The sequence below is a fragment of the Phoxinus phoxinus genome (assembly GCF_949152265.1).
Source record: "Phoxinus phoxinus genome assembly, chromosome: 16".
In the NCBI taxonomy this organism is placed as follows: Eukaryota; Metazoa; Chordata; class Actinopteri; order Cypriniformes; family Leuciscidae; genus Phoxinus; species Phoxinus phoxinus.
Window position 1 is genome coordinate 23592277 of NC_136891.1, and position 14306 is coordinate 23606582.

At 37.6% G+C, this 14306-nt stretch overlaps 1 protein-coding gene across 3 annotated transcripts in view; it reads left to right on the forward strand.

Annotated features, from left to right (window-relative positions):
• The window catches only part of ralgps2 (Ral GEF with PH domain and SH3 binding motif 2), a 159140-nt gene that overhangs the window by 83337 nt on the left and 61497 nt on the right, over positions 1 to 14306 (forward strand). For all 3 annotated transcript variants that reach the window (XM_079584327.1, XM_079584329.1, XM_079584328.1), the window contains exons 3-5: positions 443 to 575; positions 679 to 783; positions 3112 to 3162. In XM_079584327.1, coding sequence (XP_079440453.1) covers positions 519 to 575; positions 679 to 783; positions 3112 to 3162 — 213 coding nt within the window. In that variant the 5' untranslated portion in view covers positions 443 to 518. The remainder of the gene's footprint in view (positions 1 to 442; positions 576 to 678; positions 784 to 3111; positions 3163 to 14306) is intronic.

Genomic DNA, 14306 nt, shown 5'->3' on the forward strand with positions numbered 1-14306 from the left:
ATTGTTGTATGTGATCATTGGAACCAATTTCTGCTGCAAAACCAGAATCCTGTAGAAAATGCTGCCAAGGAGAAAGTATAGATCCCTTCCAAAAAGATAATTTAGGAGGAAAAAGAGCATTTTCCAGAAGTACATTACTGCCTGCCCTGTCTCAGTTTTACAAAAACAACATTTGGATGAATGTGCTGCTGATGAATGAGACAGTGGAGCTTTCTGGCATAAATGAGAAACATTATGTTTGATGATAATGAAAAACTATATTTCAACAGAATCTTATCCCCTGCTGAAGTGAGAGTATTATAGTTTTGGGGAGGTTTATGGAGCCTGTGGATCTGAGCGGCTTTTTATGCAATATATTATACTTATATCTGCAGTTTTATGCATCGTTAAGTCACAATCCAGGCCTTAACTTACATGTAATGTGTGTGTTTGTGTGTGCAAGGGGGCCATACAGGCGAGCTGATGAGGATGACGATGGTGAGTGAGCTCTTGCCGTAGTGTCTGATGGTTTGGTAATAATGGAGGTCCCCAATGGCCAGCCCAGCGTCTCCACCTTCACGACCCCGGCCTCAGAGGTCAGCTCACACTCAATGAAACAAATACTATTTACCTGCTTTACTTTTTTTGGCTCATAGATTTGTATATCTTTCATCATCTCTCTTTCCCTTATTCCTCCAGAGGAGCAGCAGTTCTGAGTCCCTCAGTGAGAAGGGCCCATCAGAGCTCAAGAGCTTTGACGCGGTGGTCTTCGACGTGCTGAAGGTCACGCCAGAGGAATATGCAGTAAGTCAAACTCGCCTCACTTTTTATTCTCCCTGAATACACCTAGTTTTAAACAGGTGTTAATACACCTAGTTTTTTTTGTTCCATATTTATATTAATATTTACATGACCTTCTGACCTGAAGAATGATTCACGTAAACCTGAGGTATAAAAGTGAGCTTGAGCCAAGATTATTCCCAACTTTGTAACAAGAATCATTTCTAAATGGTGTTAACAAAAGAGTAGCCTCCCTGCGGCTTTCTGCCAAAATAAAAGCTCTTTAATTTAACGTTTGAAAGCAAAAAAATTAAGATTGAATATTAGTTAAGTTACTTTTGTTCTATAAACTAAAATTATTATATACTTTTTTTTCATTTTCCAGACAATAGCATTATAGCAATAGGAATATATTTATTTGTTGATTTTTTTTAATAATTATTATTATTTGTATTTATTATATTGTAATATTGAATGAAATTTTACCCCAAAATGGAAGAAAAAAAGAAATTAAAATGACATTGAGGGTAAATAATTTTTCATTTGAACTTTTTTTTAATAATGAATTTGAATTTTTTTATGGTGAACATCCTCAGCGGTCCAATCACAAGTGGACAGTGCTAAATGCGATTTTGATCCACTCAGTTTATCCCAGACAGAAATGTTCCCTGTGATTTGTAGCAGTGGTCCTCCTGGTACCAGATGTAAACAGAGCCAAGGATCACAAGAAAAACACATGGAAAACAGAATGAGATGAAGGGGAGGAGGAGATATGAGCACAGACCGAGAGGAGTGAATACTTCAGCAGAGTTTCAGTAATAATTAATGGTCATTTGGCAGACATTCCTGCGGGCCGCAATGCTCTCTAGAGTTTGAATTAAACACCAGAATCCGAGCGAGGCTATCAAACTCTCCTCTCTCTTGGTAATGCAGGGACTCAAACTAAACTCCCAGGTTGAACTATCTTAAGATCTTGAGGAAAAGATACACAGCCGCTTGTTGACTTATACTTGTCTAATACTGCAACGATCTGTTTTGTATTTCTGCCTGAAGTCCATTTACAATGTTGCAAACACGTATAATTAAGTTTTTCATGATCATTTACCACCTTCTTTATGACCCTCAGAATTAAATCAAACTTAATTTTTTTGTTAAATTAATTTTTATTTATTTTTATTTTATCTTTAGTTTTTGCTCCTGTACCTTTAAGACTTCTATATGTAAATGTTCTCGGTTATGATTGGCTAATCGCTTAACGTGACAAAAGGCGTAGTTTAAAACAGGTCAAAGTACTGAATAGGGCTCTATATCACTGATGTGATTCAATTTTGACTTTCCAAGCTCTCAATTCAGTTTGATTTTGGTTCGATTTGAGAGGTCGATGGGCAGGAAAACCAAACACAAGGGGGTTGCCTGAAGAAAATTGTACACTACACCATTTATTTTTAAAGGGATCCAAGAATTTGTACAGAATTTAGAGCACAACAATCCATCTTGTAAACCAATAAGTCACAGAAGGTGTGTGCTTGGCTCTCATGATCTCCAACTCATTCTGCGCCATCTGCTGGATGGGAGGTGCACTAAAAATCCACAATATCAGATTTATCAAATTAAGATAAAATCAATATTTTTACCTAACCTATTGCTGACCTGCTACAACAGGCATACGATTCTAGATTCTAGTCAGATGTCCAAAACAAGCAAAGTGTGGAAACAGTAATAAATTCCTGTGATATATCTCAGTGTCACCAGGGGACGCTCTGCATTTTTGAGCCATAGTACACCTGATGTAAATGCGATGACCTGATTCTTCACACGCCTGCCTGAATCTGGGGTACAGAGTTTCTTTCTGTGCTTTATTTATTGATGGCCCAGCCCATTAGCCTATATACAGGACATCATCCCAGTCTCAGTATCAAGACTGCACTGAAGACGTGTTTTATTTATGCACGCATACTCTCCACGTTGACCCCACACGCACGACATTCATACAAGCATGAAGAATGTCTAGTGAATGGCAACTGAGCATTGGACAAAAGATGATTTATTATTCATGTGTCTGTTAGACAGCGTGTAGACAGAGTATCCACACAGTCGTGTAAGGATGGATAGCGAAGTCGAGACACCGTCTTGTTTCAAAATAAGACAATAAATCCAGAAACTCTGCTGTAATAAATACTCAAAACATTTTAAAGGTCTATTTCAAATCTGAGAGACTGACCTGAAGGGGAAAAAAAATCAATAAGTGAAATGCTTTACCTATAATATAAATGAAAATAAATTAATAAAAAGACAGGTGCCAACACTTCCTTCCATCATAAGTGATGCATATTCTACTGTGTTCTTCTGCAGGGTCAGATCACTCTTATGGATGCTCCAGTGTTCAAAGCCATTCAACCTGAGGTAAGTCTTGTGTTCATTGTGTCACTCATGTACACAGGGTCCAAAACTTACACTTTTCTACTCCTGCCAGTGGCGGGTGAATTAGGAACATTTACTAGACAATTTTACTTCAAAATTGTCTGCTGCAAAGATGAAGTCGACTACGCTGCCATCTCCGTAGTATAGTGGACGTGCCTTGGAAAGAAATGCATTTCTTTCATATTGATTACATAAGCAGAGAGCATTTGTTTTTGAAAGTAGACATTTCTAGTTTTTTTATAGATCTATTTCTCTTGTCATGTCTGTGAGGCAAGTATACACTGAGTTTTCAAGGAGACTGAGACGGCAGAAAGCACATCCTGTTTGTTGTCTCTATTTCACAGAAACACAACGTGGTGTCATTGTGAGTTTACACAAATAACAGTTTCAAATGATGTATGACCAAAAATCAGGAAAAATAGAAGTGATTGTGCGATGCCACAATGACTAACCAACTTATACATTTTTTGCCGACTTAGCCTCTTCTAGTCGACTAACATTTAGTCGACTATTAGGGGACAGCCCTAGAATATTGGGCTTATTGTTTATGTAATGTTGCAGTGTTTATTATAAATGATTTGTCTGTTTATATATATTTTTTTTTCAAAATGTTTAATCAAACAACTACGACATTGTTTCTCTAATGACGTTTACCGCCACATTTCAGTCCCTCCCCTCCAGCAACCTTCACTCAACATGAAACAATCGTCCATTTACTTTTACAGCCTCACTTTCTATGATCCAATCAATTTTTTCATTTTTCACATCACAGTACAGAAGAAAAGCCGGTTGCGATTTCCATTTCGTGCAATCACCATTAGTGTCATCACATTGAAGAGACAAAAAAAATAGATCAACCTCTAATTGGTTAACTTTTCACTGAGGGAAAAGTTGTTGGAACATATATGTGTGAGTTGCAGCAGAATGTTTTCTTCAGTAAATTTCTTTCATTTGAATCGCTGACTGCTCTTACATAAGTGAGGTCAGGTTGCTTAAATCATATAATGCTGCCGTTACTAATACAGTTAGCAGCCAGCTGGTGAGTAACTGTTCTTTACATGCCAAAGGCTTTTTGTCTCTCATTCGGTGCTTGCAGAGTGTTTGTTTTGGTCAGCGTTTTCTATGGGTCCCGAACCAAATTAGTTTGCGTGTGTAAGTGTTTCCTTAAAGGAAACTAACTGAAATGGCTGGAAGCCATGTGTGACTGACTCATAGGGCTGTCACTGATTCAAGAGCCGTACACAGTATTACATTTGGACAAGTTCAATAAAACCAACCTCTAATAATAACAAAATAGCCTGTGATTTCTGGATATGTTTTTTTTTTTTTTTTTTACCCCGTCACCTCTGTGGCCGTTCCATAGTTTCCCAGCAGAGGGCAGTAAACGCACAGTGAAATGTTTCTGCGCTTTAGGGCTTTTCATCCATGACTTCTATTGGAGTATACTTTTAAAAAACACACCAGCTTCTAAGATCTATGCGAGGTCCAATTTTTTAACATTTTGCCAGTGGCCAGGGTGAACTGACCATAATGTTTCACACTGGCTGTGAATATTTATTTATTTATTTATTTTTTTAAGATATATTTTGTCTTGAAAGAGCTGTATTATTAAGATATTTGTGACAAACCGCACATTTAATTGCAGCCCGAGCAACTAGACACATTATATACAAATCGATCTCTCAATAAAATTGCATCTGCATCTCTGGAATGGGTAAAGGGAGAGTTTACTCAAAAAGGAAGTTCTGTCGTCATTTAGTTATGTTTGGTTGAACTTTGTAGTTATATGTTTGTATTTTGTTTTAGTTTTGTTTGACCTTTTTTTTTTTGTCTATACAATAAGAACCCCAAAATTGTCTGTCTCTCTCTCTCTCTCTCTCTCTCTCTCTCTCTCTCTCTCTCTCTCTCTCTCTCTCTCTCTCTCTCTCTCTCTCTCTCTCTCTCTCTCTCTCTCTCTCTCTCTCTCTCTCTCTCTCTCTCTCTCTCTCTCCTTTGAGCGATTTATTAGCGCAGGCATGTTTTATCCACCGTCTGTAAGGTTGGGCTTTAAGCCACACAGCCTGTGATTTATAAAGCATTTGATGAGGCTACCACACATTGAATACTAATGTAACGTTTGGGGCTTTTTTTTCTGGCTGTAAGAGACAAAATCAAGGCGACTGAGGAGAACTAAATGTTACGTGATTTGTTAATGCGTTTGTGGGAAATTATTGTGGTTGGCGTGAATTTTTTGTGTCATTATTTATGGTAATTACAGTAATTTGTACAATTATGTCTACCGATTTCAGTCATTGGACGGTTTGATTGATTATGCGGTGCTGTTTGGCTTTGATTGTCTTGGCAGCAGGGTTTTGGATGCGTGCACGCTTGCTTGGAGAGGAGAGGAGAGGGTGAAATTGCAGGTCCCCTCTTTGAAAAGTTGAGGGTCTGGTTCTATGGAAGACTATACAAAACTAACCTCAGATTTTCAAAATGTCTGGGATTTATTTAGCGGGCGGTTTAGCGAACATGCGTATCAGTCGACGAATGTGTATAGATAATGGTTCGTTCTGGATCAGATCTTGGCTCTCTGTCTCGCTTTGAAGTATATCTGGATGTTGGCTGTTTTCTGTGGAAGGGATTTGCTGAAGGATTATTGACGCTTTCTCTGAATCTGGCCGCACAAGCATTTGTGTTGTAGAGTAACATGAGGGAGTTAAAGGCAGAGGTTGACGAAATATGAGTGTACATGTCAGGCTATGGCTTTATGCACTGTTGTTTCTGATATTACACATCGTAAATGTTTTGTTTGTGGTAGGACAAATCATAGTGTTAGTTTATTCTTATTTTGACTACAATTTGTTGTTCCGGTGATGGTTTGGTGGTTTAATTAAAAGATATTCCGCCCGACCTCAGGGAGTTAAATTACAGCTGCACAATTTTAATTTATATTAGGAATTTTAATATCAGACATTTATTGACGAAGTGCATGAAAATAATTGCTGGCTTATCAGTATCCTAATTGAAATTCTTATTTATTTGTTTTTGTGTTAAATAATAAATAAAAATGTATAGTGCCCTCAAGTGACAATACAGACTTTTACATTGTTACAAAATGATTGGAATATCGCAAATGCACTTATTGCGATATGCATATTTCAATGGCTTTCAACAACTGCATGATTTAATAAAGATTATGAAAAGCCTAAGTTTTAGGTCGAAGCTGACTGCAAAGAATAGACTGGACACTTGTAATATGCTTAATGTTATAAAAAAAATAAGCAAAGTACTCACGCGCACAGGAAGCGACCTCTCGGACCGCATGATCCCGATATCAGTTCTCTTCCACAAGCTTAGGCTATATGACAAAATGGTGTCACAATGTCCGTATTGGTGAGTATTTACATAAACACCGTAAGTTATGTCTTAAGTGGAGTGAACAGTTGAGAAAGATAGTATGTTTGTAACAATATGCTGGATCTGTGCAGCTCTTAAAGTGACAGCAGCCTAATAAACCTGCTTTAGACTGTGTTAAATGTTAATCAAGCAACAAAAAACAAAGAGAAAATCACTCACTGCTCTTGACTAAGCAGCGTTTTGTTTTTACATTTGATTATTCAATTTCTGCTGTTAAATAAACCTAATAACTGGTTGTTATCTTTACTTGTCAGACTGGTCAGATGGCCCTTCCTGTATAAATGCTTGGTTCTTGGAAAAAAATGCTGCAAGGTAGACCAGACTTTATGCCTGTAGTCAAAAGCGTGCCTCTCCAAGAATGTTGACTCTAATAAGGTTCAGATTATGTGTATAGCCGACACATCCATGTGCAGTATGATCCTGTATGGCAGCTGTAATGCAGACCAGAGGCTTTATTGCATGCATTAAAACACTAAAACTTCATGAAAATGTCTTGTAGAGTGATGTGTGAAATTGCGTAACTTTTTCCAGCATATGCATACGGATCTGTTCTCTGTACCACCCCATTACCCTTCTTTTACAGGCGCTCATAAGCACGCACTGACCCACAATGCCCTGGGTGGAATGGAAAGGTTTGTTTGATTTGAGTGGAATAATGCAATGATATCATTAAGCTGGCAGTCCTGCCCTGTTTTTCTATGCTATTATTGGTTTGCTTTAATTGATGGAGGTTTTTATCAACTCTACTGAAATCAAAAACTCTTTAGCAACATCTGCAGAGGTTGTTAAACACATCACAACAGAAGCCTGGTGTTTTAGTTTTCTTTTTTTGCATGGGTCGACTGTAGTTCATTGAGTTTTGTGTTGTCTGTGTGTGTTTTTGTGACTTGAGTGTGTGTGTCTTTTCGGTGGAGGTTAATTGTCTTTGAGGCTCTGAAAGCAGGAGAGATTTTGAAGATTTGTGATCTGCTGAAGTTAATTGAAATGTGTGAAAAGATTGAGGAAGCAATAAAGAAGCAAGTGATTATTTATTCAATAACATTGTTCAATCTGAAGGGCACTTGGCAACCCTCACCTTCTGTGTGCAAAATGAGAAACCAGTTAAAAAAATAAATAATCTGTGCATCATAAACACATTAAAGTGGTTAATGACTCAGGCACTATATTCCAAGTATTCTGAATCCATATTATGGCGTTGTGAGTTACAGTGCTATTTGTGTATTATGTGTTTACTATTATAGTATTTTAATTTTGTTGGGCTTTTTTAATATTTTTTTATTTATAAGTTTTAGTGACTTTAGTATTTCATCTTAAACATCTTTAACTTCTTTAGTACTTAATCGTAAACTTTTTTTGAGTTGTCAAAGTAATGTTTCCTTTTTTCTTTTTTAATCTAATTTCTATATTTCATTTCAGCTTTTTCAATTACCAAAACCAATTTGTAATAGTTTTAGTTATAATTACAGGTTGGAATTTACCAAAAATGTACCAAAAAAGGTTAACTGAAAATTGTCTTACCACGACTTTTTTATTTATTTATTTTAATTTGTTCATTTCATTGGTTATCGGCCATAACATAAAAAAAGTTTAATAATGGCCGGAAGTTTAATCTTGCTATTTGAACTTGTATACAGCCAGGGTTTGACATTATGATACCAAAATATACAAGCAAATACTTTAAAGGTAGGGTGGGCAATTTTCAGGGTAGCTAGCATTAGCAAGTTAGTTTTGGAAGCAAGAGATCCCACCCTTCCTTCAGAGCATCTTCAAAGCCACGCGTACAGCAGTTTTTGCAAAGACGAGAGACGGCATAAAAACACCATGTCTCAAAATACACAACTACAATAATAATGAGCATAAACAACTTAAAGAGATCCGACCTGTACCACCTGACTGCTGCAGATTCATTCTGGTGTGTGCGGAGGTATGAATGATGTGTGTGTGTGTGTGTGTATATATATATATATATATATATATATATAGATATACATACATACACATTTAGACCACTTAACTTAGTGATTGCTATCAGGATGTGAAAAGACTTTCAACCAGGGCAACAAAAAATGTTTCTGGAACCGATCGGCTACCCTGCCTTTTAATAGTGTCTTTTGTCATTTTTATATTGCCTTAATTGTTTGGAAAAGGGCAACTTGGACATGGTGCATTACTTGTCCTTTTTGTGTTCCTACTGAAAAACGAAAGTCATGTGTTTGGAACGACATGAGGTCAAGTAAATGATGACCGAATTTTCATTATTAGATGAACTATCCCTTTTATGTGGCAAAGATGCTGATTTTAGTGTAGCCTTTGATAACCTGTGGTTTCCTTTCGCAGGATTGCCTCAGGAAACGCTCTCAATGGGTTTGAAGGATAATAGATCCGCATCTTTAATCAATTTGCCCACACAGAGCCACATGAATATTGCACATGCATGTTCAATTGTAAAATCGTCCCTCTTAGTTGCTCTGTAATGCATCTGTAAGCAACCAGTGGGTTTCTTTGGCCTTCATGGCTATGACGCACATTACCGTTCAGTCTGGCCGTTTTTTGGCTGCGACGGAGCAAGATGTTGCATACGTACTATTGTGAAGAATGCTGGTAGGGTCTCCGAAAGCCCACTGCAGACACACGTGAGCCAGTTACAAACTAGCTGCACAGATCACATGGCAGTCATCCCGACACATGGATGTGATGCATAACATGAGAGATTATTTTAATACCAGCACTCTGTCTTCATGTTCTGCTATACAGGAAATGCAAAAAAACATGGACGAGGGCCCAGCAGGTTTTCACATTACAAGAAATGGATATTTGCCTGTGATCGGATACACGGTTTCATGTAACTTTGTGTTAAGACATTTTCTTTTTTTACATCCAGTGTCTCTGTTGTTTTAATAAACAATTGACTACAAAAATGTCAGGGAGAAATGTATTTATTTAAATTGTTTTATCAATTATTACATTTGCTTGCCATGTTTGTGCTGATGACAGTTCCTTAATTTAAATACTCAGCGCTATATCAGAGCATGTAAATAGGCTATATGTAAGAATTTTAATGTATTAATAGCTTTTTTTTATTTCCAGTGTGTGGACTGCTTTTAATGAACTTAAAAAACAAGACCTTCCCCGGGATTTTCTATAAAAGCTCACGACGTTTTCCCCATGAAATTTAATAGGATGTGACATTTTCTCGCGCTCCCGATAGCCTCTCTTTCGTTCAATTAAACAGGAAATGAATGATAATGCCGAAAGAGCTCTTCTGTACTGTAATGACAGTGTGTCATGCAAAGAAAAGGGATTCATTCAAACTATAGTCTCACATAGCCAGATCTAGTCTATAGTCTCAAACATACTTTATAATCAAGCTTTCATAACACTGTAATTTTAATCACCTCATCTGTCGACTGTTCGATAACAGTATATCACTGCAAAGGTATTTCCAACTTTTTTTTACTTTAGTGAAGAACGAAAGAGAGCTGTGAGTATATCGGGTCATTGAATCACATTCGGTATCGTGTATTGTACGTGTGCACGAGTGCGAGCATGAGCAATAGTTGATGGCTGCAGTTCTCTTAACAGCCACTGGTGTCGCTAATAACAAGGTTTTCTAAATTCTACATATACACTGCCAATTTGTAGAAACACTGGGACAGGAGAGCTGTCAGTCAATAAATGGGAAAACAAAGTTAAAAATTAACTCAGACATTTTGTTGTAAATTAAAAAGTAATCCGTTACTTTACTAGGTACTTGAAAAAAGTAATCTGATTAAGTCACATTACTTGTAGTGACCCCAACACAAATCCCCTCTATTTTTTGTAACAGTAGGAGATCTTTTCCCCAGTGAAGTCCCCCATCTTCCCCCATTTGTGCAGTTTGTTTAGTAGCATTTTCTTGGCAGGATGCCGTCTGATGCAGACTCTATAGAGCAGTTTAGATTAATGGACAGTACATCTGGCATGTTCACTTTCCCTCTTGTGCTGTTTTTACTAGACAAAACCTATTGCAGCAGAGAGAGAGAAAGAACCACTGGAACAGTTTCTTGTGAAAGTGTTCTGGTTTAGATTTATAATCTTCAGGTGACCATCTGTTTCAGACCCGTAAGCAGGAATAGCAAATTATGTTCTTATTAGGCTAGTTCATCCGACTTCAGCTAGTAGGATTTGTGGTGTTAGTTAACTTTAGGAACTTTGTTTAAAAAAAATATTCTAAAAAATGTAAACCTGTATGCTGTTATCTGGGGAACACAAAAGGACATTTTTAGATTTGTTGCAAACTTCTCCTTAATTCTCAATATAAGCAAACCACAATCTGTTTGTCAGTTTGTTTGTTTGTGGAGTTTGAGTTTGTTTGTAGTACTCACAAATTCCAGTGAACCATTCCGAGACCCCCGAAAAAAATCTTAAAATCCCACCAAATGTCCAATTTGATGTTCCACAAAGTTTTTCAATGGACTAATGAAACATTCTCTTGTGCATTATTTTTACTATTATTGTTAATATTGTTATTATATTAATTTCTAACCATTTCTCAAATTGTTCTACAATTGTTTAAGGGTTAGTTCACCCAAAAATGGAAATTGCGATTATTACTCACCCTCATGTTGTCCAAGACTTTCAAATGAACACAAATTAAAGGGATAGTTCACTTTGAAATAAAATTTTGATATGTTTTAGCTTACCTGAAGTGCATCCAAGATGTAGGTGTCTTTGTCTCCGCAGTAGTTTCAATTTTGATATTTTTAGGTCAAACCGCTCTTGTCTGTCAGTCATATAATGCAGGTATATAGGTACTGTCTCCAAAAGCATGCAGAGATGTCTCTAATAGCATGCAGAGAAAAGTCCAAATTAAAAAATTCCCCATCGTAAGTGCACATTGATGACAACCACGTCCATCTGATCTGTTTACTTAGGCCCAATCCCAATTCTACCCCTTACCCCTTCACTTTCCCCTTCCCCTCTGTTTTGCACGTGAAGGGGTAGGGCTGTCTCGATTCTCTTTTGGTTGGAGGGGGAGGGCTAAGGGAAAGGGCCAGATAGCCCTTCAAACGAAGATTTTTCGGGACCACACTTCAAACGAAGGGGTATGAGAAGTGTCACTGCATACACCGGCTACAGAAGCAAAATGGCTGCCCAAGCAAAAAAGGAGACCCATAAATGTAACAATTGTTGGCTTTAATAAGTATTTTAACAACAAATAATGATTTGCTTTGTTACATTCAATCTTGTGTTCATATTTACGGTCAGTTCCTTTAAAGAAACATTTGTAAAAAAATCTCCTCTCCCCCGAACAAAGCACACAAGCTATTGGTGCGTTCAAGTCATCTCGTAAAGATCGTATTTATGAGTTGAACGCACATGAACGCCACACAATGTCGTATTTCACAGTTTCACACAGTAAATAAATAAATAGGTCAAAATAGGACAAACATAGGTCTGTACCTCCAACGTGTTAATACAACACCACATAATACAAGTCCTGTGTACAAGTCTTGTGCATCTTGGAAGTTTGTGATAAACATCGGCACATCTCCTGTGACGTAGGCGATGACGTATAATGACGTGTAACGGTGTAGTAGTGGTGTCCCATTTCTTAGGGGAATATTTTCACCCCTACGCCTTGCCACTCTGTTTCAAGGGTCAAGGGGAAGGGGAAGGCGAAGGGTTAGGGGTAGACAAAGGGGAAAGGGGTAGAATTGGGATTCGGCCTTAGTCTGCGCAAGCGTCGTAAAGCTCCGGAAGTGGTCTCCCGGATGAGTTCGCGCGAGCTTACGTAAATGTATTTTTTTTACATCGGTTTAAACATCCCGGATAAGCGCAAACTAGTACCATTTCTATTAACCGTCCTACCTACAATCTCTGTTCTGTGTATAGGTTCTGGTGTAAACAATGAGTGACGTACACGCGCGAGAGATCATCCGGAGCCTTCCGGCGCTCTACGGCCCTCGCGCAGAAGTAAACAGATCACTTGGACGTGGTTGTGTAAAATAGATAAAAACGATATAAATACTGTTCGTTTTATCACACAAACCGCTTTTTTCGTGTCTTAGGCCATCAATGTGCACTTACGATGGGGAATTTCTTAATTTGGACTTTTCTCTGCATGCTATTAGAGACATCTCTGCATGCTTTTGGAGACAGTACCTATATACCTGCATTATATGACTGACAGACGAGCGGTTTGACCTAAAAATATAAAAATTGAAACTACTGCGGAGACAAAGACACCTACATCTTGGATGCACTTCAGGTAAGCTAAAACATGCCAAAATTTAATTTCAAAGTGAACTATCCCTTTAAGATATTTAATGAAATCTGCCTAAATTATTATTATTATTAGTAGTAGTAGTAATAATAATAACCAAACTTTTATCAACTTATTTACAGTTGTTGTCGGGTAATAATAATAATAACAATTAATACTATTAATATTATTTTTATTATTATTACCTTGACATCTGTAGATTCATTTGAGAAATGGTTGGATTTAACCACAATGTTTACATTTCAATATTTAGATTCAATAATCAAAAAAAAAAACTGCTGTTCCCCACCCAATCTGTAAGCAATAGTATTAAATCTGTGCATGTATTTTTTAACTTTTTATAGTTAATATAGCACTGGCTGGAGACGTCCACATCCTTGTCAACTGAAATTCCTTCTTTGATTTCCAGCTCCCCTGTTTGCATCTGACGTTGAGCTGTGGTTAGATGGGTGAGCTCCAGGTTTCCAGACAAGGTGCAGATATTAAGGTTCAGCTAATGTACCGTGAATTAGTGTCATATCACAAATCCTTCTCGAGGTCAGCGTTTGACGTAGCCTACACTAAATTACCCCTGCCAAACTCTGGCACCATTACTGCTCATCTCCCATTATCTTATCCATGATTCTCAGCTGGCTAATCAGTATCTAGGAATACCTCCCGGACTGGTTTTAGAACGGCCTTGATTTGTTCTTTCAGTTCTTTCAGTCTGGAAAACATGCATGAATATGCATTTAAATCCTTTTAACTGCTAGAAAGTTGCCAAATGATTTGGTCTTTTCAAGGCATGATGGGCTGTTCTGGTGTATTTTAGTGGGTGTCTGTGCAAATGCACTTACATATGTCAATGCTGCTACATCTTAAAATTATGTTTCATTTTAGAGAGAGTAAAAGCCTTTTCAAGAGACATAAAAGAAAGTGAAAGAAAGGGAACATAACACTGCTATGATCCCCTTTCCATGGACTTCCCACTGCTTTAAAGACTTTTGTACGACAGCAACGCTCCCTGTGAACAGAACCGACTTCCTCCTGATTTTGTGTGAAGGCTTGATGTCTTTGAAACTGAGAATCACAGAAGATTCTTTCCCCCTCAAACTCCTTGTCTTTTTCCTTCCTTTGTTTCTGCTGTAATGCATGGGTTTCTCTGGGTTCAGTTCCATGTACATTATTCAATTGGTCACTGCCAGAATAAGATGCTATAATACTTTTTTTCTAGTTGCTTGTCAGGAAAATCTTTTCTAATTGCACAATTGCTGATTCAAATGCTTGGTTAATTCTTTTTGCATTCGAGCCACAGCCGTATAACCCTGTAGCCCAAGACTGGCTGCCCACTGAAGCTAAGCAGGGTGAAGCCTGATTAGTACCTGGATGGGAGACTCCTGGGAAAACTAGTTTGCTGTTGGAAGAGGTGTTAGAAAGGTCAGCAGGGGATGCTCACACTATAGTTTGTGTGGGTCCTAAAGTATAG